Raw genomic sequence first — 21,445 nt, forward strand, 5'->3', positions numbered from 1 at the left:
ATTTTGATTCTCTAGGATTTCAATGGTTGCTCTATCACCTACGTAGAACCCTATTTAGGGCCTATCTCGGTTGATGACATAGCGAAGCCGACTCTAAAGGGCGAGTTCCCCTAGTAGTTAATTGGCATTAATCCTATTTAATTATCCCCGGGTCCACCACTTACTACCAATCCTTCTATAATGCATTGTGAACCTCCACTTATAACTAATCCTACCATAGCGCATTGTGCTCCTCTATCTCGGTCGGGTTCTCCGTACTTCTTCCACTTTAAATCGTGGTATCTCTCGGGGCTTCGGCCCTTCGTAGATCTCGGGGATCGACGTATATTCGAGGTATCGGGTATTTGTGTAGGACGTAGAACCTCTAGTGGGTCTAGTCTCGCTGGGTTTAGTAGCGGTGTCGTATATCGGATTATATCACGTCCACGGTCCGATCCTCCTTCGTCCTATCCGCGATCCGATCGTGTCTCACTTCGTTCGCGTTCCCTTTCGTTCTCGATAATCTATCTCGTAAGTTAAATCTGCGATTGTGAGATTCCCTTTACTACTAGTGGCGAAGGCGTTAGCGACGGGGTATTCGGTTGACTTAGTGGTAGTTCTAGGTATTTAACTTGCCCTTCCTATTAATGAATAAGTTGTCCCGTAAACGGAGGGGAAACCTATTAGTGCTCTCTACGAGTGGGGGTTCTAATAACCCTACTCACTTTAAGTGTATCGAGTCGTTCCTCTAGGGTCCCTTCTTCGGTATTGTAGAATAGCTTAGCTTCGTCTATATTAATTGAACCCACTAAACCCGCTAAACCTACCTCTATAGAGTGCTCTTCGACTATGTTATTATACTATTAACCACTAGGTTTTATTCTACCTCCTAGGTCTATTTCTACCTTTCGGATCGATTTAAATAGAGGTTCTCCGACTAAGAACTCGGTTCTCTTTACTAGCGGGCCGTTAATGATTTCTTCGATTTAAATCTTAGAGACTCTATCGTAGCTTTGTGCTAAACGTGGCTCCTAGAAGACAACGTCTCTGTGAATTGACACCTTCTTTGTTCTTAGGTTATAGATTCTAAAGCAATGACCGTTGTCACCTTCATATCCCACGAGGTATCCCACCCACGCTCTAGGGTCTATTTTTGCACTTTAAATCCGTGTTTCTTTAGGCTTATAAACATAGGCTTTAGAATACTATACCCGTAGAAATGATAGGTTTGTGGCTTCATCACCGCGAAGCTTTATTGCTTTCCTCTATCCCACAATTAGCGCTTCACCCCCTAACCTAGTTAGTCGGTTTGTGATATACGCTATAGTATTGACTACTTCGGTCCACAGCTCTTTTAGTGCATTTACATCGATGTGTATAGTCCTTGCGATTTGCATAATATAGTGTCCACTGAACTCGGTAACACCATTTTATTTATGAGTATATAGAACTGACGGGCTGATTATCATTGATTCGCCCTTAGCCCATGCCATAAATTGTAGAAACTCCTTTGCATTATCCATTCTCCACTCCGTGGGATAGTATCCTATCCGGTCTTTGAACTAGTTTATCCATTTCTGGAGAGTAGGCGAGGAATCACTCTTTTTAGCAATGTATATCACCGTGCGGAAACGTGTTACATCGTCGGTGATAATTAGAGCGTATTCTCGATTAGCCTTGCTATCAGTTTTATTGATTCCTTTCGGTTTAACTGGGTGGAGATCAACGTGAAGCAATTATCCGACTGTTATTGCTCGCGCCTATTACTAACGAGACACAATTCTCTTTAACTTCCCCTTTCTATAAGGTTCGTAGTTATAATGTTCTCCTCCGATATCAATGCCTAGTTTATCTTTATTAACTCTGCCTTTGTAGCTTCCCGCATGGCTAAGCCGGCGGTGGGCTAGCTCTATAGAAATAGTGACGTACCTAAGTCCTTAGTTATTAGAAGGCACTAGGTTTAGTTCGTTAGTAAGCTCGATAAATGGTACGTTCTTTGCAATAAACGTGTAACCAATTGCTTACTTATCCTACGAGATTATTATCGTATCGATGCTCTAGCCGATTCCGAGGTCTTACTTTACCTTTATTAGGCCTAGAAGGTTGAATTTATTGCCGGGTTTATATTCACAATAGATTCGTAGTTCGTACCGGCCTCCGTTAGGTTTTCTGATCGGAAGAATAATATCTCTATAACCCTCTGCTATTGCTACCTAACCATTGCTTCTATCCTATCTAGTTGCCGTTCCTAGTTTATAGGGTGTATAGGTCATAAATAGCTTCTTATTTATACAGATATGCCACGATAAACCTAAGTCAAGCACCTAGTTAATGCCTAAGCGAAGTTAACGGGTTGTAGCTATTGTTGCTAAGCCGACGAAGCCGGTCTCTTTTAAGTCTGTCTCGTCTTGTCCGTGTCCTATCTTCGTCTTATCCGAAGATATATCTTCGTCGTTGTCATACTTAATTGTAACTCCTACGAAGTCGTATATTTCTTCATCTTTAGTAGTTGCCGAGGTTACTACTACGTCGAAATTTGCTTACTTTATTTTCTCGGTTAGTTTACCGGTGAATTACTAGCTTTTATTCTCTTTGAATTCCTAATACGTCTTGTAGTACCATAAGCCAGGCTTCGGTTTCCATACCGAGGGTCGATTTTTGCGATCAAGATAATAGCAGTCCTTTGCATTATGGCCCGTAGTGCCGTAGTAGGAATAGGCTCCGTTTAACGAGCGCTAAACCTTATGGTTTCGCCATTCTTTAACGTGATCTTAGGCGCTTTTACCGCTTAGGGGAGCATTCATTAATCTGTCTTTCTTGCCGTCGCTTTGCTACTAGGGCTTTAACTTTTGTTAGTTATTGCGGGCTGTTCCGCTTACTCCGAGGCCTTCGTCGAGGCCTATTTCTTTGATTTTGTCTATCATTTCTTGGCAGTAGGTGAAGAAGTCGTTGATTGTTATCGTTTCTATAGGGTCTTTAATGGATTTCAATTCGTTGTTCTTAATATCAATTGATCCACGGAGGTCTGGGATCTCTTGTAGTTGGCTGACTATTATAACAATGGCTTAGTAAGGTGAAATCGCAGCTTTCAGATCATTTACTGCCGTAAATCGAGTCTTAACACCCTAGATAAACTCCGCCGTCGTTGTAAACTCTGCTCGTTTAATGTTAATAAATCGGAGTATAGCTGCACTAAGCGCGCTATAGCCTTCTCCTCTTATTTGCTTCTTACAGACGTGTATAAAGTCATCGGCCCACGTAGTTCTCTCGCTAGTTAAAGTGATGTTTTTAGCGATTTCTAGGTCGAGTCCACAGTGTAGCCATACTCTGACCTATATACTGATTTTTATCCACTTCTCCGCGTTTACGGAGCTTCGATTAGGCTTCTCAACCTCTTTGTTGATTAGCCGGTGTAGATTGTGTCCTCGGAGGATCTTTGTTACTATATCAAGCCAGTTATCAAAATCCTCTCTCTCCTTTAACATAGGTTCGATCTTATAGAGCACGAAGCTCCCAATCTCTAGCAGACCCTCTCCTTAGTCTCCACCTAGTGTTGTTTAATCCGCATCCTCAACGACTGTCCAATCATTTCCCGTGGCCGCGCTAGGCCCCTATAGCGGAGGCTGCGCCATTGTTGATCAGTTGTTTCGGTCTCTTATAAGGGAGGGAAGGAAGGTTTATATTAGGGTAAATGGCCCCGTGAAATTTGTTTTAGTGTAGGGTATAAACCCTAGGAAGAAAAACCTATTTGTGGGATTTTTGGTGTCGAAAATCGACTACCCACGAAAAAAGAGAATAAATCGCGTTAGCGAGATGTGGTTCCCTCACTACGCCTGTTGATCTTTTTAGATAATTAACGATAATGGTACTAGTGGAGTCGAGTCTCGGGATCCCCACTATAGGCCTTGCTCTCGTCCAATGAAATCCTCGTCTAAAGTTCTCGGCGCGACTCTCTCTACGCTACCGAGTAATGAAAGTAATAAAACGTAAAAAGCCTCCTATTTTCAAAGAGTGAATCGCAATGAAAGCGGTCCAAGCGAGGTGCTCATAACCTATTGTGGGGTTTACGCTATAGAGGCCCGAAAGTTAGGAGGGAGAGAGTTATATTGGAAAGGGAAGACGAAACTCCCAAACTATCTATCTATCCGAGGTTGATGCCTGAACCCTAAGGCACCCACCACAACATATATGATACGACTTAGAATAAAATTTTAATCGAAATATATCATATTGTGTGGTATTTTTATTAACTTATTAAATCATACTATAATAGCTTAAAGATATATATTTAAGTTAGTGGTATATGCCTAGTATTTTCTGTGAGTAATTTAGCAGATAGAATATTATAGCCTAATAGTAGGTTATAATATTTTATATTTTATAGAGGAAGTAATATCTTATATAATATGATTATATAAGATATAGTATTGAAGGTTATACTTATCCTAAATAGGAGATAAAGATATATGTATATGGATGAGAATATATTAAGAAGTATATTATTATTCTATTAGAGAGTAGACTGTCACCCTTTTTATAGACATTTTAGGAGGCAAATATAAGATAATATAAGATATCATATTATCTCACGATTTATGGCGATTTAGAAGTGAATCATAATATAGTTTACCACTATTAGTATATCCTTAGATATAGTAATAGTTACCAGTAATTTATATATGATATCCTTCACACCATTATACTCTACTATAATATACTATTATACCAAGAATAAGCTATTTAAACACCTTAAGAAATCAATCTCCTAGCTTACTAACAAACGAACTAGCTAGAAGCGATAGATATTATAGGCCTTATAAGCATCCCGGAAGAAGCTTAGTTAGTACTACTCTAAGACTAATAATATTCGGGGATATCTATATACGATTAGTACAATACTTAATCCTATCAATAAGTTCTAGTTCTTTTAAACTAACGATTAGGATAATAATTAGCGAGTAATATACCGACAAAGTCTAGAAGATCACCTATCTCTATATAAAGAGCGCCTAAATCTCTAGCTAAATTCTTCCGAAGCGCCTTTATCAATAGGATTATAGTCCCGCCTTACCTCTATATTAAAGCCTAACCGTCTATATCTTGCGGTTTCGGGTGATAAGATTACATAGTACTTAGATAGTGGTATGTCCTCGCCTCTACTTTTACCCTTTATTCTATTAAACTAACTAATCTAGCTACTATTAATATAGCCCCTTTAGAGTTCTAGAGGACTAATACACCTCGCTTCCCCGCTCTTTTAGCTCTCGCTCGGGATATTCTCTTAATCCCTACTACTAGTGCTAGTGTTAAACGGTTATTTAATACCGCTCGGGATATCTATCACTACCGCCGTAGTAGGCTATATACGTCCACAATCTAGGAATTAATAATGTATCTATATATATCGAAGTTCGATAAAGAAGAATAGGACTCGGCATTGTTATAGGAGTTCTTTACACGGGATAAGATTAAAGAAGCTAAGGAAGAGAAGGGGATTATATCTAATATGGTTGATATTGATCCAATTAGTGATATAGAGGAAGATACTAGTCACGAAGAAGGGTAGGATATAGAGGATCTAGATAGTATAGTTGATATAGTGGATCACATAGCTAAACCTACACTACCTTCTAATTCGGAGAGTAGTACTCAACTACGGGCTAATTTACGAGCTCGTAAGCGTGTAAGACGCGATAAGGATATATATGATTATCATTAGGGAGAGAATACAATTATACAATCTTGTTTTTCTATCAAAATAATCTCAGATATGTAAATGAAATATAGAAAAATTCAAGAAAAATTGTATAAATTGTGAAGGTCACATGCTCTATAATTCTACTCCACTTTAAAAACCAATTGGGGCCCTATAAACCATTGCGGTTTACAGACCTCGCCCCAAAACCCGCCCCAATTGCGGTTTGGGGTGGGGCGGTTTATAGGTTTTGCGGTTTATGGCGAAGTCTAATCGGGTAGTTCTTCTTATAAAAACTAGTAGGTATATACCACTAACTTAAATATATATCTTCAAACTATTATAGTATAATTTAATAAGTTAATAAAAATACCACACAACATAATATATTTCGATTAAAAAGTTATTCTAAGTCGTATCATATATATATTAGTTTCTTATATACTTAGATATTTCAGTAAAATTTATAGATATTGTAGATTAAAACCGCGATTTTATATAAAGTTAGCAAAATAGGTGTAAATAACAGTTATTTATCATGCAAAGTCAGCGAGTTATACGTCTATTTTAGGTGACTTTATACAATGGTGGGCGTAGTGGGCATACCCGGGATAGGTATGCCCGTGGGCCTTAGGCGTTATGGACGGGCACTCGAAAATCCAAATAGCCCACCGCCCACCGTGAACGGGCGATGTCGCAGTCTACTATAGACTAAAGAAGGTAGAGGGTTTCCCGCTTAGGAGAACGAAACCTAGGATAATAGGCTAGCCTTAGCATATAGTTTATATTAAGATATACTCGAGTTATAATTACACTAAAATAGAAGAGGGTATATGACATCAACCTACCCATGCAAGACATCGGAATCGACTCATTGACGGCGGTTCTGACGCGCAACCACTTAGCGGAGCTGACTGGCCTGACACTTCCGGCCAAAATTGTTTTCGATCACCCTAATCTGAAAGCACTCGGCCAGTTCCTGCTGCCGAAGCTTTTAGAAGCAGCTACAGATCTGTCACCGGCTCCTACAGTTGCTGTAGTGGAAGGCAGTGTCGCAGCACCCGTTATTTTCGGTTGGAATACAGCCACAATCGAAAAGGGTTGTCTCGACCCCCAACTTCGATTTGATAATGCGATTCAAGTAGCGGCATGCCCAAAAGCAATATTCATTACCGGCGTAACTGGCTTTGTTGGCGCCTTCCTCCTGCATGAGCTGCTCGAGTTAAATATCATCGCTTACTGTCTAGTGCGCGCCGACGATGTCATTCAGGCCACGCAGCGGCTAGTGAGGATACTGGAAGGCTACGGTCTCTGGAAGGAGAGCTACATGCCATTGATCAACCCGGTGGTGGGCGATCTGACGCAGCCCTTGCTGGGGCTAGACGAGGAGGCCTTCGAAAAGTTGGCGGGCCGAGTCGACGCTATCTGCCATACTGGCGCGCTTGTAGACTGGATGCGTCCGCTGGAGGACTACGTTGGCCCAAATATCATCAGCACGCATGAGGTTCTGCGCCTAGCATCGCGCGGCTGCTGCAAGACAGTCCATTTGATCTCCACCGCTGCCACTTTGCCAAAGTATTTGGGCTATGAAATCATGGAAGACGATCGGGAGTATGGCTACATCACCTCGAAATAGATTGCGGAGCAGATGGTTGCGGCTGCGCGCTGGCGCGGCGCTAAAGCATCGGTGTACCGATTGCTATTCGTCACGGCATCAACTCGTTCTGGCCACTTCCGACTTGATCGTGGTGATTTTCTGCATAACTTGATCGTTGGTGGTATTGAAATGGGTAGTTTCTCGTCCCTCAATGCCGACCTCTCGGCTGTGCTGCCGATCGATTACCTGTGCAAGACCATTACCACAATGGTGACGAAGGGTCCAGCGACAGTTGGTCGTGAGTACGACTTCATTAACGCAAATGCGTCCAGCTTCAATACCTTTTTCAAGCTGGTCAGTGCCGCTAGTGGCGTGGGAGAAATTATCCACTTTGATGAGTGGCGGGAACGGGCACTGGCGTGGGCTGCTGCGAAACCAACTAGTTCCCTCGCCCGAATCAGTGCTGTTGTGGATAGCCTCACGGAGGAAAGCGCAGCCACCATGTTTAGGTGCTTACCAGTGGATGAGCACGTCTTTGACACCAACGATTGCTGCAATCCATTGGTCGATGAGCAGTTCGTTCAGAAATATTGGCAACGCATTAACGCAGTGCGGGTCGTTTCATAGGATTTTCAAACATGTCAGCCAGAGATACCCCCGGGATAGACTTCCGCAAAGCCCAACTTTTATAGTTCCTAGTATAGAATATATATCCTAATAGGTATTAACTTATAAGTGTAGAATATTTCTAATAAATTAATCTATATAGTTATAAAGCTTAGTTATTATACTAATATATCAAAGATAAATATCTATTTACTAGAATTTCTAAATATTTCACCTTCCTTATTATAATAATAGAGGGGGGGGCCTAACTAGCACCCCCCCCCCTTCGAGGCGGTGTCCGGGTCGAGCCTAAAAAGTTCGACCCCTAGCTCGTTAAGGGTCAGGTTTCGAGCCGGACCTTAGGCCCAAAGTTGGGCTTTGCGGAAGTCTACTCAGAATGCTTGCGTTTAGGCCCCTAACGAGCCTAAGCCTATTTGAACCGCACACCAGCAAATTCGACGCTAGCTAAGCCGCTAAACTTGCTATTAATTTCTATTTTTATATTGCGCCTGGTCCTCGCAGGGGTTTTGGTTGGAACTTCTACCAACCCAATTGGCCCCATTTGTACCCATCCGAGCAAACCCTGGAAGTGCCCAATTCGGTTCTATTTTAAGAGATCGGAAGATCTACTGCAACCCGAATCACATCACATCGTATTCAAGAGCGGCTATAGCGTTGGGTAAAGCTTCTAATATAAAGTCATCCGTAGCGCCCGGTTCTAGTTTTAGAGGACCCATTACGGCCATCCCTTCAATAATCGGCCCAATTAGCAGAACATCTAGCCATCTTGGTCAACGTCACATGCAATGCCCTCTAACAAAGATCGGATATATGTCGTTCTCCATGCACGAGCAGGCAAATCAACCATGCCAGGCAAGGAAGACTCGTGAGATTACCATCCATGATGTTTAGCTGAAGCAGCCAGCAAGATTAATACGATATCTTGCCTAGGTACCATTGGTCCCTGATTGTAGGGCCCAAAGTTGAGACAGAGAATAGCACTGGTTTCTGTTACCACGCGAACGAGAGCCCAAAGCTGGGAGGGGGCTCGGAGTGGCACTTCGAAGAGCTGGAGTGTTCACTTACCGCTACTAGCATGTTACTTGTTCGTATCATGATTGGGAAGGTATTGGATGGATATCATACAGCGGAAATTATGCGCAATACGCCTGTCCGAAAAAATCGGCCAGGGTGGAATTGTGTCGAGTGGGTAAAGGAGGCGTTGGAAACGCTTCAGGCCGATAACAAGGCTTTAGGCACGAGCATGCTTGAGTGGAGCATAGTGCGGAATATAGCAATGGCTTACTGCGAACGCAAGAAAGAACAGCACCGTTTTGATGGTCAGGGGAATTTTGATATGAGGAAGACTCCTACTTATGATTTGTTGGAGCAAAGGGAGATTATTGCTTGAGTTATCGAAGCAGATTATGTGCAATATATCCGATATATCAAAAGCGCAATTGACGCAACGTTGTTCCTCCTCCAACGCTGTATATTGGAAATACCTGTACGTTGGCAACTTGAAGTATCGTTTTCTTATGTCGACTAGCTGCATATGAATGTAGCTGTAATAGTAGAATAGTCCTAAATAGGAAATCACCAATCATCGTGACGTCAATCCAAAGAAACTTGCATCAGGAATTTATATTCAAGTACTAATTCCACTTTGTGTCGTTTCTAGATTCCATTAACAATTCGCGAATACAACCCTAAACCTCATCTTGAAATCAACATACGGCAAAATGTCAGACGGCAATAAGAGCTCCTGCTGCAAGGGAAATGAACTCCCAGGAGATCCACGAACATTGAAGAGTCGAGTCCTCGAGACCGGAGCTTCATTGATCCAAGACTTCACGCCAGTGAAACAGATCTGCGCCCATCTCAATGCATTCCATGTTTACGCCAACGATCCAACCCGATGCGTCGAGGCCAATCACTATTGTACTCATTTAACAGAGGGTATGTAACAATAGCCACGTCTTTAGCCAGACAACCGAACGACCACCCGTGGACATGCCGGAAATTAATACCTCACCAGATATTCGCCAATGCCTAATCTACGACTCACCCGAGAAAAACGCACGCTTCATCGGCGTTGAATACATGGTCTCGCCGCGGATTTTCGCGACTCTTCCCGCTGAAGAGCGTAAGCTGTGGCACACGCACGAATTCGAGGTCAAGAGCGGTATGCTGGCCATGCCAGCACCGGCTGGGGTGCCCGATGCTGTATGGGAAGCTGCGGAGACGGCAGAAATGCACGATGTTGCGCCTGTCTATGGTAAGATTTATCATTTCTGGCAGGTTGACCGTGGAGACCCTGTGCCTATGGGGGAGCCGCAGTTGATGGGTAGCTTTCCATCGGAGGAGAGCGTGAAGGTTGCGCATCCTGCGGGGTTGGATTCGTTGTTGGAGGATCGGAATAAGAGGTTCGGGGTGGATCATCGACAGAAGGCGAAGAAAAGGGAGGGTATTGAGGCGGTTGAGAAGCATCCTGGTATGTATTGTTTGATAATTGGCTTTGCTTGGATTTTGACTGACAAGGTTGTTAGATGCTGATTCGATGTGGAAGTCAACTTGATTGACCCATGGACAAGTCCCAGATGTTGACCATAAAGGTTACGAAAGAAATCAAGAGAGCACAAGAAATAAAATGATGATAAATTGTCTAATTGAGATGTCTCCCCGCTACACATGCCTCAAGAACCCAGTCCCATAATGAAATGGGGTCATATTGAGGCACACTGGAGGACAGCGCATCTGACAAGATAGGCCGGTTGTTTTCATATTGCTTCAGATCTTCTACACCTGCTTCGTCCGTATATATTTTGGCGACGGCAAGCTCTAGCTGGAGAAGCGAATATTCCACAAGGAATTGGGGATTGGGGCAAGGGGAGTATATGTAAAGGATATCGCCGCATCTCTAATGATTGTGGAGATGCTCAGAATAATCGAGGCATGGATGAAAACCCAGGTCCTTCTCGGCCCAGCACCCAATCATTAATGGGCGGCTGATATAGCTGGAAGGCTCCTGGATATCGAAATCCAACGCGACGGCGATATTTCCTGGTTCAAGACGCAGGACATATTGGATGATGGGAGAAGAGGAATATGTGGAGCAAAAAAATGGATTTTAAAGGCACGATATGGTCACATGACCATTCCCGACCGCGGAATGGTTGATGCAGCTCGATCTGGGCAAGACCAAGCTTCCAATTCACTACACATGGAGCAATTAGTCCGGTCGTTAATAAGGGGTTTCAATCTGCGTACGGTTGGCCGACTTGCGCTCAATGGCACCAGCACGTTCTGCGCCTGCGCGCTGATCTGGGAGCACCTGATCACCATCCAGCTCAGCGAGGGCCCGTCGATGTACCCTACCTTCGATGTGCGAGGAGACTGGCTCCTGATATCGCGCATGCACCGCAATGGCAAGGGAATCGAGGTCGGAGATGTCGTGCGATATGGTCATCCAAACTTTCAGGGCGTGCATGTGGCCAAGCGGGTAGTTGGCATGCCTGGGGATTTTGTCTGTCAAGATAAGCCGCTTAGTACGGGTATTGGCAAGGAAGGGAATATGATTCAGGTGGGCTGTGTGCTTTGGTCTTGGTTGGATTCAATTGCTGACTTGTGATGTTTGTGCAGATCCCCGAAGGTCATGTCTTTCTGGCCGGCGACAATCTTCCCTGGTCTAGGGATTCCAGGAACTACGGTCCAGTGCCCATGGGTCTCATTAATGGGAAGATAATTGCCAGGGTATGGCCTCTGTCGAAGATGGGGTGGGTGGACAATCCGTTGCAACCGGCGCAACTGGAGGGCCAGAACATTTGAGGATTATACAATGTACATTATACCAAACAGGGAGGGTTACAGTTTGCCGATGCGTGGCAGTCGAGTTTATTTTGTTTAAGCATACACATGGAGTTTGGTTGAAAGGGATTAAAACAGTGTGCATATTCATACATATATCAAATTGTACAATACAAAACCCGGCTTGAACATAGAACAGGGGAGACAAACACGATCAGCGGAACGAAGAGGGGTTACGTCTCTTATAAGGCAGAGGCTCGACTCTCTTGCGGCGCAGCTCCACATTGGCATTGTCGAATCCAATCTCCTTCATGACCTCCAGGGTCGTGTCGTCCCACTGGGTACGGAACAGGTGAGCACCGATGGCCTTGAGGTGGTAACGGGACTGGAGAGAGCGAAGGAGGGTGGTGTCACGGTTGTTCTCCTTAGCCTTGAAGGCAGCAAAGTCGAGAGGCTGGGAATCCTTCTGCTCCATGATGAAGAGAGAGAGACGGTGGTAGGGACTTCCCTTCTGAGCGACAGGTGGGAGCCAGGGGAGAACCACCTGGGAATCCTCCAAAAGCTGCGCGAGATCGACCTTGGTAGAGGTGGCCGAGATGGGAACGTTGATGGCCAGGAAATGTGTCTTATAATCGAAGTTGTTGTTCTCAACGTTCGGGACATCGGGGTCGACAACTGCAATAGTGACCAGCTTTTCACCACCCTCAAAGATCTGCACGTCGAGTTTAGGCGCGCTTGTGCTAAGGTTCGCGTCGACGAATTCACCGGCTTGGACTTGTCGCTTGCCGAAGTACAACTTTGTGTCGACGACGGGGTCGCAGTGAGGCAGGACGTCGGGAACGACGTTCATCTGGGTGATACGCTGGACCAGAATCTTGCGGCGGTATTCGCGCCATTTGCGGTCGGCCAAAAAGCGGTAGATGGGCTTGGACATGTCACCTGAATTGATAGAAAACGAACCATTAGCCTCAGCCCAATTTGATCAGTTGACCTAGATATCATTACCTTCATTATCTTCAAACTTTCGCTTGACTGCAGGGTCGTTAATATCGGCCAGAACCTTAAGGCGCTCCAGGTGTAATTGCATCGCAGTAACGCGGGACTTCTTCGCCTTTGCTCCTCCAGACTCCTGGTCGGTCAAAGCCTCCTGCTTGGCAAGCCGCTGTCTCATCGTCTCAATCTCCTTCAACTTCTGTTCGCGGTCCGCAAGCAAAATCTTCCGGGCTTCTTGGAAACATTGGTAGGGCAGTTGTTCGAAAGGAAGGTTCTCGGAATCTTGAAGGGCGGCACGGCGACGACGAGATCCGATGGGGGCGGTTCCTTGTCGCAGCAGCCGTCTTTCAAGACGGGGACTCGTCACAAGAGAGGGATCGGGTGCCTTGTGGAAAGGTTGGCTCGGAGTTTCAGCTTCGGGCTCTTGAACGCTGGCGGTAGACTGGAAGGCTCGCTTTTGGAGTTGGACTCCAGCCACGCTCCTAGAGTAGGTATTGCGAAGGCATTGGAGCAGAGGCTTCGAAGCCCGTTCGCAGTGGGCCATGATTCGAGGAATTGGGGTTATGATGGGCTTGGCCTAAGGATCCGATGTTGTTGTCTTCCCGGGGAACTTTTTCTGTTCGGACCTAGCCTATCACGTGACCTCTTCTAGTCCTGCATTATGTACTCCATACTAGGTGGGCATGGGCATCAACCTCAACCTGGAACCTTGCAAGCTTGAAAACCTCTGGTTATACACACAAATTCTGTATGTGCGGTTTATAATTTCTCCAGCATTCCATCCTTTTACCTGTTTGATACCGAGAAGGGAGGAGGCATCCAGAAAGACTCAAAAAAGGCATTGTTGTATGTATCTTGGATATAATGTCCAGAATAGAGGTTGTAGAATCGACGACTTTTCTTGTAGTGAAATTGATTCAGATCAGCTTCCTTCTCTTTTTCCTTCCTCGTCTTCCTCGTCATGTTCTACCATACCATTGGCCTTTATAGGGCGCGGCGTCTTTCTACCTCGCGTGGCTCATTTACAATGCCAATACAGGCTTCACCAATATGGATGTAATATTCTCACAACACAATCCACACTAAAAGATCCCTCTCAAAACCTGGCCAGGGATAATACGAGACCTAGATTGGACTACTTGTGTCTATACTTAGTAGCGCCAATATTCTGCTGGCACCCACCGCCCGTATCAACTTTTGCTCCGTTCAACACTCCGGACATCACCAACTTATACGCCGATCACGCAATACCTTTCACAATGGCAGGTAACGATGTTATTCGGTCGCTGAGGCTGCTCTCACGCAGCTCGGGCGGACTCATGTCAGGCCCCAAGCAGGTGACGGTTAGTGCACTCCATGGATTCTTCTCGGTCCGGTCCGAGGACGCATTTACTGACAGCGCGTCGAATCATACAGCAACGATGCCTTACACGCTCAATGGCAACCGAAGCCAAACCAGAACCCCCGGTGGTGACTCAGGATGCCGTCCAGGCCGAACAACCACAACGTCCAGGTGGCCAAACCCCTGTCCAAGTCATGACCTACCGCTGGCCTGACCTGCAACCCGAGCGTCTGGTCCACTACTCCCGGAGGCTACTGCAGATGCCCACTCGTCACGATATTCTCCACCGCGCAGTTATCTACGAGGGTGACAGCACCCGACAAGGTTCAGCCAGCACCAAGTGGAGGGACGATGTGCACGGTAGTCACAGGAAGCTGTACGCGCAGAAGGGTTCTGGTCGTGCGCGTGCGGGTGATAAGATGTCGCCTGTTCGACGAGGTGGTGGTGTCGCTTTCGGACCTCATCCTCGCGATTTCTCGACCGATCTGCCACGAAAGATCTACGACCAGGCCTGGCGCATTGCCCTCAGCCACCGGCTATCACGCGGCGAATTGATTGTCGTTGATAACAGCATCGAGATGGATGAAGCTTCCAGCCCGTTCTTCATCAAAAATCTCATTCAAGCTCATGGCTGGTATCAGAAGGGCCGGTCTACATTCATCACATTGAAGCCGAATGAGATGCTCTCCGATGCGGTCGAAAAGTTCGGCAACCACGCACGAACAATCAGTGTTGAGGATTTGGATGTCAAGAACGTCTTGGAGACAGCAAGATTGGTCATTGAGAAGAATGCACTGCACAAGATCTTGCTTGCGCATACGACGGACTTGGCGAAGGTGGACACTCTCTTTTCGCCTTCAGTAGACGGAAAAAAGGTGTATCCGCTGGACTTTAGCCGGATGGCGTCTACATGGAAGAATGTTTAATTGCATCATTTTCTGTTTCTTCTTATTTTTGGCATTATCTAGCTATGTACAAATAGACCATGTATACTTCGAACGTTATCACTTCTCCGAGTCGGCCTGAGGGCTACAACATAGTAGTTTAGCAGCTTTTTCAATTAAATAACAGTCAAACTATTTATTTCCATTCGTACTTGAAAAAAAAAGTACATCAATTGGGGTATCCCCAAAATACCCAAGGCTGTCGGTTATGGGCGGAGAGTTGACCCTCGGAGCGGAGAGAAAATCCAGCGAAAAACTCCCGAGGTCAAGAAAGCGGAGAAAACACCTGATTGTCACCACATAACCCTCTTCCCCGGTTCTCGTCATATTCCAGTTCTAATGTTACTTCGACAATTCAATCGCGTCTCCTCGCCGAGCTGGATCTCGCGCGTTCCTGCAATGCCTCTACGCGCCAAGGTGACCAACCCTGCCTTTCGGGGAACAGCTATGGTATACACCCCGTTCGGAGAGAAGCCCGATATTCAATGCTTACTATCGCTAGATGTCGACCTCATCTGATATCCCCAAAGAGCTCCCCGGCGATGAGCGCGACGATGTCCTGTTCAACTCGATCTACGGCCTCCGCAGCGTTGAGCTCAACCGACCCAAGAAGCTCAACTCTCTCAACGGCTCGATGGCTCGCAAGATTCTCCCTCGATTGAAGGTTAGATTGGATACTCGGAACTTCAGAATATACAATACTAAGCGTTGGATAGGAATGGGAGAAATCTCACCTTGCAAACATGATCCTCATCTCCGGAGCTGGCACCAAGGCTCTCTGCGCTGGAGGCGACGTTGCTGCCCTGGCACTGCAAAATGAGAGTGGAGCGAAAGGACAACAAGCATCGACAGACTTCTTCGGACTCGAATACCGCCTCGACCACCTGATCGCTACATACTCGAAGCCCGTCATCTCATTTATGGACGGAATCACCATGGGTGGTGGTGTCGGCCTCAGCATGCACGCCCCCTTCCGAATTGCGACTGAGCGTACCTTGTTTGCTATGCCCGAAACAACCATTGGCTTCTTCCCCGACGTTGGCGGCTCGTTCTTCCTCCCCCGTCTCGATGGTGAGACCGGCACATACCTGGCTTTGACCTCGGAGCGCCTGAAGGGTGTCCAGGCTCTGTATGCAGGAATTGCTACACACTACCTGCACTCCAGCGTTTTGAGCAGCGTCGTGCAGCGTCTTTCCGAACTGACTTTCCCCGACCACGTCGAGCTTCCCGAGCGTTTGGAAATCGTCAACAAGACCATGGCTGAGTTCTCCCTTGGCCTCCCCCGCTCGATGAGGAGCCTATGCTCATGGCTGGTAGCCTGCGCACTGCGATTGACCGCTGCTTCAAATTCAACACCATGGAGGAGATCATCCAGGCTTTGGAGAAGGAGACCGAGCACAAGGAATGGGCACAAAAGACATTGGAGACTCTGTCAGGCCGCTCTCCCACTTCTCTGAAGGTGACTCTGCGCCAGATGCGTCTTGGCAAGAAGTGGTCCATCTCGGAGACCTTCCAGCGTGAGCACAAGGTCGCTGCAAACTTCATGCGCCACCCTGATTTCGTCGAGGGTGTCAAGGCCCGTCTGATGTCCAAGCCTGCCCGTCAACCCGAGTGGCAGCCCGCTACTCTCAAAGAGGTCTCGGATGAAACCGTGGATGGCTTCTTCAAGATCGCCGACCACGAGTCCCGCCTACCACTCCTGAGCAAGGGAGATTACGAAAACTACCCTCACGCCCACTTCGCTCTTCCCTCCGAGGAAGAGATTGAGAAGATTGTTCGCCAAGGCCACCCATCACGGAGACCCGTGATCGATTACTTCCTGCAGAAATACGCCCACCGCGAGGGTGTGCGCCGAAAGGTCGTCGAGGTGATTGCCCGCCGGACGACAACATCATCTCCCGAAGGACTCAAGTGGGTGAATTAGAGAGAGAGATACCGTCTATAGCTTGTAATTTTTATTGTTGTGTATTAGAATTTATTGGGAATTGGGCCCATATACCATATACTATTTATTGCATTTCCTGCAATTGTCTTCAAACACAAAAAGCACTGTAATATTTAGATCGACTCAATACAAATAGCACGCTAAAATTGGTCCAAGATACTCAGCCCACCCACGGCATTGTAAATCCCGCCCCAACATCCCAAAATCCATAACCCAGACCCCAGACCCCTGCACACCTGTAAAATCCCACGCTTCAATATGGTGCCTGAGAGCAGCTCCCCAGAACCTAGCCATCTCTTATCAGAAAACATCACCAATTCCTCCAACACTCATCTACTGGCATCGGCGAATGATACTTCCCGATCCCACAACAATACCCCAGCACCAGAAGCCCGCTCAGTACTAACACGTCTATACATCTCACACACACTCTCAGCATGGAACTCACGCATCTTCGAATTTGGCGCCGTGCTCTTCCTAGCGTCGATATTCCCGGGCACACTACTGTATGCTTCGATATACGCTCTCGTGCGGGCGTTTTCAACCGTCGCGCTATCGTCCTGGCTGGGTGCGCAAGTTGATAGCTCAGATCGGCTTGTGGTTGTGAGGCATTCGATTGGTATGTTGCGAACGTCTTTCACTTTGTTATCATGTTATCATTCCGGATCAATGGCTAATCGAATGAATAGTGTGGCAAAGACTCCCTGTCGGAGTGTCGTGCTTGTGCTTTATAGCGACTCTGTCTACGGACTCTTGGGCACTTACGATTGTCTTGTTCGTTATTCAGGGCTTGCTGGCTTGTATAGAGAAATTGGCCGCTACGGCTAATACAGTGGCCGTGGAACGGGACTGGGTATGTACGGGAATCGTATATGGATTGTTTGATTGATTCCACGCATCCGAAATACATTTTATTCTGAAGACACACCACTGATAATTCGACAGGCAATCGTGATCTCGGATAGTATCAATGTCCCTCGCCAAGGTAAGAAAGCCAAAGCGACCTAAATCTCTACAATATCTAACTTCAATCGAATAACAGACCTAAATGCCTCAATGAGACGAATCGATCTCATCTGCAAACTCCTAGCACCAGTATTCATCTCCTTGATCGACAGCATATCAACTCGATACGCAATCTGGACAGTCTTCACCCTAAACACCACATCCGTGCTGGTTGAATACATGGCCATTGCCCAGGTCTACCAATCAGTCCCAGCCTTGACCAAAACAAATCCTATACCACAAGCAGATGATATAAATAGCGAGAATGAGGGTGAGACCCCTCACCAACATCCATCTCACACACCCCTCTCCTTGCCAGACTCATCACTAGCACCCTGGAAAGAATACATAGCCAGCCCCGTCTTCCTACCATCCTTCGCCCTAAGCCTCCTCTACCTAACAGTCCTATCCTTCGGCGCAACAATGGTAACATACCTGCTCCACGCGGGTTTCACCTCACTACAGGTCAGTTACATGCGCATCGGCTCCGTAGCCGCCGAGCTATCCGGCACATGGACAGCGCCTATGATAATGAACCGGATCGGACCGATTCGGTCCGGGCTTTGGTTCCTCAATTGGCAATTTGTCTGTGTTTCCGGTGCAGCTGTGGCGTTCGTTGCTTGGGACTCGAGTTCGAGGTTCGTGGCGGGGACGCTGATTGCGGGTGTTGCTTTAAGTCGGGTTGGACTTTGGGGATTTGATTTGTCTGTTCAGTTTCTTGTTCAGGAGGTAAGTGGTTTCTTCTGGATTATTGGATTGTGTGGTCCCGTGTATACTGGGTTGCGTTTACTGATCGAATGGAACACTGTTATGTAGAATATCAACGAACATGCACGCGCCCGTTTCTCAGCGACTGAAATGGCCCTGCAGAATGTTTTCGAGATGCTTTCTTTTGCGTCGACGATTGCTTTCCCGTTGCCGGCTCAGTTCGGGTATCCCGTGATGATCAGTGCTGGTGCTGTGGCGGTTGCTGCTGTTTGTTTTGCGACGTATGTGCGCAAGGAACGGGGTCATCTACTTCATCGATCACGGTGTATGGGTGGTGATAAAGTGTTATATCGAGCGATTGGGTCTGGGGAAGTTTTGAGCGTTTGAAGTGGTTGTAAGTTCTTGTATCATAATTCATGAGAACATCTCTATACGATCGAGATCGTCAAAACCAACCAGAAAGCAAAGTCGCTAGATATATGAGTACAACGCCGAGCTATTAAAAAGCCATATATACATCGCGCCGAACATCAAATTATAATGAAAAAGTCTGAAAACAATTCCCGCCTCACACATTTCGAGTCTGCCCATGTGCGCGATACATCCTGTCGTCGAGTCATCTCATCCACGAGCACGAGGACCCTATCAGCAGTTGGGTGGCGAGTGACCGAAGGAGCCAAGTCAGCTTCGTGAGCCGCAGCCATACGCTGAATCTCGTGGACAATCCACTTGCGCTGGTCCTCTGTGCCCTCGAGCCCGGCAATGAACAGCGGCCACAGGAAGCTGACAGGCAGATGATCCGGGCCGGTCGAGTCAACTGCAGCCAGTTGAATAATCTGATCGACGGCGCCGTTGACGCGGTCTGTTCGTGGGTATATTGCAAATGCAACGCGATGCAAGTAGATAAAATTCGCTAAGAAATTGGCCACGTATTGTCTGAATGTGCGGCAGATTTCCAATGCCACAGGCGCGCACAGGATATCTGTTAGTGCTTCTGGTCGTCCGTAGACGTCTATTACAGAGGGACGTCTGTGCCAGAGTGTTTCGAGGTCTGCGCCGACTTTGTGAGCGAGCTGGAGGACTTCGAATTCGTCTGTGAGGGTTCCGCGGCTGCGGTGGTGGAGGTCTATGCAGACTATTCGTCGGACGACTTGTTGAGCTTGTACGAAGAATCGGAATGCCGGGCCGACGATTGATTCGTAGACGAGGTAGCTGGGACTGCGGAATGGGTCTTCGATGTTGTCTTCTTCTTTGTAGGTATCTGTTGGCGCAGTTGGGTGTGGTTGGGAAATTTGTATATCTATTGGTTTCAGTGGTATGCTATGTTCTGGGATGGTACCGAGGTCAGCGAGAGGATCGCCATCTCGGCCTGCAATCAGGGATTTGACATCTAGCAGCGAGACCCATGACACCAGGAGGTGACCGAGACCGGTCCAATGTCGAGTGCGATCATGGAATCGGTGTAGAATGAGGTACCCTGAGTGAATATAAGAAGTTCCCGTGCATATTTCGGGAGATGAGAGGATCTGGGACGATATGAGCCAAATCTGCTCGGTCTTGGAACCAAGCAGGACATACCTCGGATATCATTAACAGAAAAATAGAACCAAAAACTTTGATGAGTGTGGAATCGGTCACCTCGCCATGAATACAAGCTTGGATCTCCGAACTGGACACTCTATAGAAAGTAGGCGCCCAGTGCCATCGTTTCCCTTCCATCATCGCTTTATGGACATCTGCATAGCAGTACAATGCATTCAAAAGCGGACCAGAATCTCGTGCATGGGCCAGCAGCGCTGGCCGCATATACTTCCACTCGATGTTTACCGGCGCGAAAAGAGTAGCCGGTGGGTCAATAGTCAGAAAGTGCTGTAGCAGCTGGTCCTCATACGAAGTACCGCCTGCGTCGGAAGCGCTGCCAATCGAGGTCCCATCAATAAGTGAACATGAAGTATCTGGGGTAAGTGGAATCCGACGGTCCGCTGAAAAAAGCCCTTCATCCATGCCTGGTATGAATGTCGCGGGTAGCGACTGCGACGCCGGACTAGCGGTGAACGCCATCGCAATCCCAGTCGTCAAATCCAGGTGTTTTTGTTTCTGTTCCAGCTCCGACGTGATCCCTCCCATAAATCCCAGCATGTCGAACTCGGAAGGATAAGAGTCTTGGTCTGTCGGGAGCTGCCGAAGTGTGGTTGTCGGTGCTGGTATTTTGTGGCCGTCTGCGCGGAGTACGGTACTAAAGAAGTTGATGTCGGGAGAGCGGGATGAAGTTGTGACTGTAGCGGATGAGCTCGAACCCTCTAACGTGGATGTGTTACTCGGCGATGCAGCTGTATCGTTTGGGCGAGTTGGTGAGGAACCCCACCCGGCGCCGGGTGCGATAGGGGGTTTGTAGTGACATCGTAGACGGAGTCGGTCGCAATTGGAGCAGCTTGGTTTCGTTTCGTCGCACCGGACCTTACGGGCCCTGCATGTTAGGCACCCTGTCCGTCGACGCGGGCCCGACCTGCCAGCTCCCCGGGCTTTTGGCACCTGAGAAATCACGTTAGTCTCAGGAATAGGAAGATTTGAGGAATATTCCTACCTCCATGAGTACGTTTAAACCCAAAGCATACTACAGAGTATAGTCTATCTAGACTGTATTAGTTGCAATGAAATTCGAGAGTGGTTTCCCCGCAATGGCGCCGGTTCTCGGGAGTTGACGATCGTGAGATTGAATTGAGAACATTCACATTAAAAAGAATAAGTCAAATTTAAAGGCTTTTCTTCTGATTACGATATTAATCTACACTTATGATTGGCGATCTACACAGAACTACCTCTC

General features: G+C 46.9%; 13 protein-coding genes across 13 annotated transcripts; 6 read left to right on the forward strand and 7 right to left on the reverse strand.

Moving 5' to 3' along the window:
• Positions 1 to 50: 50 nt before the first annotated feature.
• Positions 51 to 1,219, reverse strand: N7517_010683 (uncharacterized protein; the record flags this gene model as incomplete). The annotated part of the gene is given in 6 exon segments (XM_056728406.1): positions 51 to 110; positions 165 to 446; positions 546 to 620; positions 705 to 839; positions 1,079 to 1,126; positions 1,139 to 1,219. 6 exon segments carry the CDS (start codon positions 1,217 to 1,219, stop codon positions 51 to 53), a joined length of 681 nt encoding a protein of 226 aa, XP_056574221.1.
• A 25-nt stretch (positions 1,220 to 1,244) lies between these two features.
• On the reverse strand, positions 1,245 to 1,502 carry N7517_010684 (uncharacterized protein; the record flags this gene model as incomplete). The annotated part of the gene is made up of 2 exons (XM_056728407.1): positions 1,245 to 1,389; positions 1,435 to 1,502. The coding sequence occupies 2 exons, from the start codon at positions 1,500 to 1,502 to the stop codon at positions 1,245 to 1,247; spliced, it is 213 nt and encodes a 70-aa protein (XP_056574222.1).
• A 39-nt stretch (positions 1,503 to 1,541) lies between these two features.
• Positions 1,542 to 2,200, reverse strand: N7517_010685 (uncharacterized protein; the record flags this gene model as incomplete). The annotated part of the gene is made up of 5 exons (XM_056728408.1): positions 1,542 to 1,690; positions 1,751 to 1,888; positions 1,909 to 1,933; positions 2,064 to 2,148; positions 2,193 to 2,200. The coding sequence occupies 5 exons, from the start codon at positions 2,198 to 2,200 to the stop codon at positions 1,542 to 1,544; spliced, it is 405 nt and encodes a 134-aa protein (XP_056574223.1).
• Positions 2,201 to 2,324: 124 nt separating this feature from the next.
• On the reverse strand, positions 2,325 to 2,668 carry N7517_010686 (uncharacterized protein; the record flags this gene model as incomplete). The annotated part of the gene is made up of 2 exons (XM_056728409.1): positions 2,325 to 2,503; positions 2,557 to 2,668. 2 exons carry the CDS (start codon positions 2,666 to 2,668, stop codon positions 2,325 to 2,327), a joined length of 291 nt encoding a protein of 96 aa, XP_056574224.1.
• An 82-nt stretch (positions 2,669 to 2,750) lies between these two features.
• Positions 2,751 to 3,026, reverse strand: N7517_010687 (uncharacterized protein; the record flags this gene model as incomplete). The annotated part of the gene is made up of 2 exons (XM_056728410.1): positions 2,751 to 2,810; positions 2,859 to 3,026. Coding segments are annotated over 2 exons (228 nt in total), but the record flags the coding sequence as incomplete, so codon positions are not given.
• Positions 3,027 to 6,524: 3,498 nt separating this feature from the next.
• On the forward strand, positions 6,525 to 7,898 carry N7517_010688 (Acyl transferase/acyl hydrolase/lysophospholipase; the record flags this gene model as incomplete). The annotated part of the gene is made up of 2 exons (XM_056728411.1): positions 6,525 to 7,214; positions 7,311 to 7,898. The coding sequence occupies 2 exons, from the start codon at positions 6,525 to 6,527 to the stop codon at positions 7,896 to 7,898; spliced, it is 1,278 nt and encodes a 425-aa protein (XP_056574226.1).
• Positions 7,899 to 8,683: 785 nt separating this feature from the next.
• Positions 8,684 to 9,288, forward strand: N7517_010689 (uncharacterized protein; the record flags this gene model as incomplete). The annotated part of the gene is made up of 2 exons (XM_056728412.1): positions 8,684 to 8,763; positions 8,829 to 9,288. 2 exons carry the CDS (start codon positions 8,684 to 8,686, stop codon positions 9,286 to 9,288), a joined length of 540 nt encoding a protein of 179 aa, XP_056574227.1.
• Positions 9,289 to 9,619: 331 nt separating this feature from the next.
• Positions 9,620 to 11,705, forward strand: N7517_010690 (uncharacterized protein; the record flags this gene model as incomplete). The annotated part of the gene is made up of 4 exons (XM_056728413.1): positions 9,620 to 9,836; positions 9,916 to 10,371; positions 10,895 to 11,460; positions 11,520 to 11,705. The coding sequence occupies 4 exons, from the start codon at positions 9,620 to 9,622 to the stop codon at positions 11,703 to 11,705; spliced, it is 1,425 nt and encodes a 474-aa protein (XP_056574228.1).
• Positions 11,706 to 11,898: 193 nt separating this feature from the next.
• N7517_010691 (mitochondrial 54S ribosomal protein mL38) lies at positions 11,899 to 13,221 on the reverse strand (the record flags this gene model as incomplete). The annotated part of the gene is made up of 2 exons (XM_056728414.1): positions 11,899 to 12,623; positions 12,690 to 13,221. The coding sequence occupies 2 exons, from the start codon at positions 13,219 to 13,221 to the stop codon at positions 11,899 to 11,901; spliced, it is 1,257 nt and encodes a 418-aa protein (XP_056574229.1).
• A 715-nt stretch (positions 13,222 to 13,936) lies between these two features.
• N7517_010692 (mitochondrial 54S ribosomal protein uL4m) lies at positions 13,937 to 14,945 on the forward strand (the record flags this gene model as incomplete). The annotated part of the gene is made up of 2 exons (XM_056728415.1): positions 13,937 to 14,020; positions 14,094 to 14,945. 2 exons carry the CDS (start codon positions 13,937 to 13,939, stop codon positions 14,943 to 14,945), a joined length of 936 nt encoding a protein of 311 aa, XP_056574230.1.
• Positions 14,946 to 15,302: 357 nt separating this feature from the next.
• On the forward strand, positions 15,303 to 16,887 carry N7517_010693 (mitochondrial 37S ribosomal protein mS47; the record flags this gene model as incomplete). Its single annotated transcript, XM_056728416.1, has 4 exons — positions 15,303 to 15,413; positions 15,466 to 15,627; positions 15,680 to 16,227; positions 16,281 to 16,887. The coding sequence occupies 4 exons, from the start codon at positions 15,303 to 15,305 to the stop codon at positions 16,885 to 16,887; spliced, it is 1,428 nt and encodes a 475-aa protein (XP_056574231.1).
• Positions 16,888 to 17,166: 279 nt separating this feature from the next.
• Positions 17,167 to 19,008, forward strand: N7517_010694 (putative iron-regulated transporter; the record flags this gene model as incomplete). Its single annotated transcript, XM_056728417.1, has 5 exons — positions 17,167 to 17,527; positions 17,598 to 17,761; positions 17,854 to 17,893; positions 17,951 to 18,642; positions 18,730 to 19,008. The coding sequence occupies 5 exons, from the start codon at positions 17,167 to 17,169 to the stop codon at positions 19,006 to 19,008; spliced, it is 1,536 nt and encodes a 511-aa protein (XP_056574232.1).
• A 143-nt stretch (positions 19,009 to 19,151) lies between these two features.
• N7517_010695 (Zn(II)2Cys6 transcription factor) lies at positions 19,152 to 21,211 on the reverse strand (the record flags this gene model as incomplete). The annotated part of the gene is made up of 3 exons (XM_056728418.1): positions 19,152 to 20,147; positions 20,200 to 21,153; positions 21,206 to 21,211. 3 exons carry the CDS (start codon positions 21,209 to 21,211, stop codon positions 19,152 to 19,154), a joined length of 1,956 nt encoding a protein of 651 aa, XP_056574233.1.
• Between the last annotated feature and the right edge of the window lie 234 nt (positions 21,212 to 21,445).

The sequence above is a fragment of the Penicillium concentricum genome, assembly GCF_028827145.1.
Source record: "Penicillium concentricum strain IBT 3081 chromosome Unknown utg000006l_segment0_segment0, whole genome shotgun sequence".
NCBI classification, from domain to species: domain Eukaryota; kingdom Fungi; phylum Ascomycota; class Eurotiomycetes; order Eurotiales; family Aspergillaceae; genus Penicillium; species Penicillium concentricum.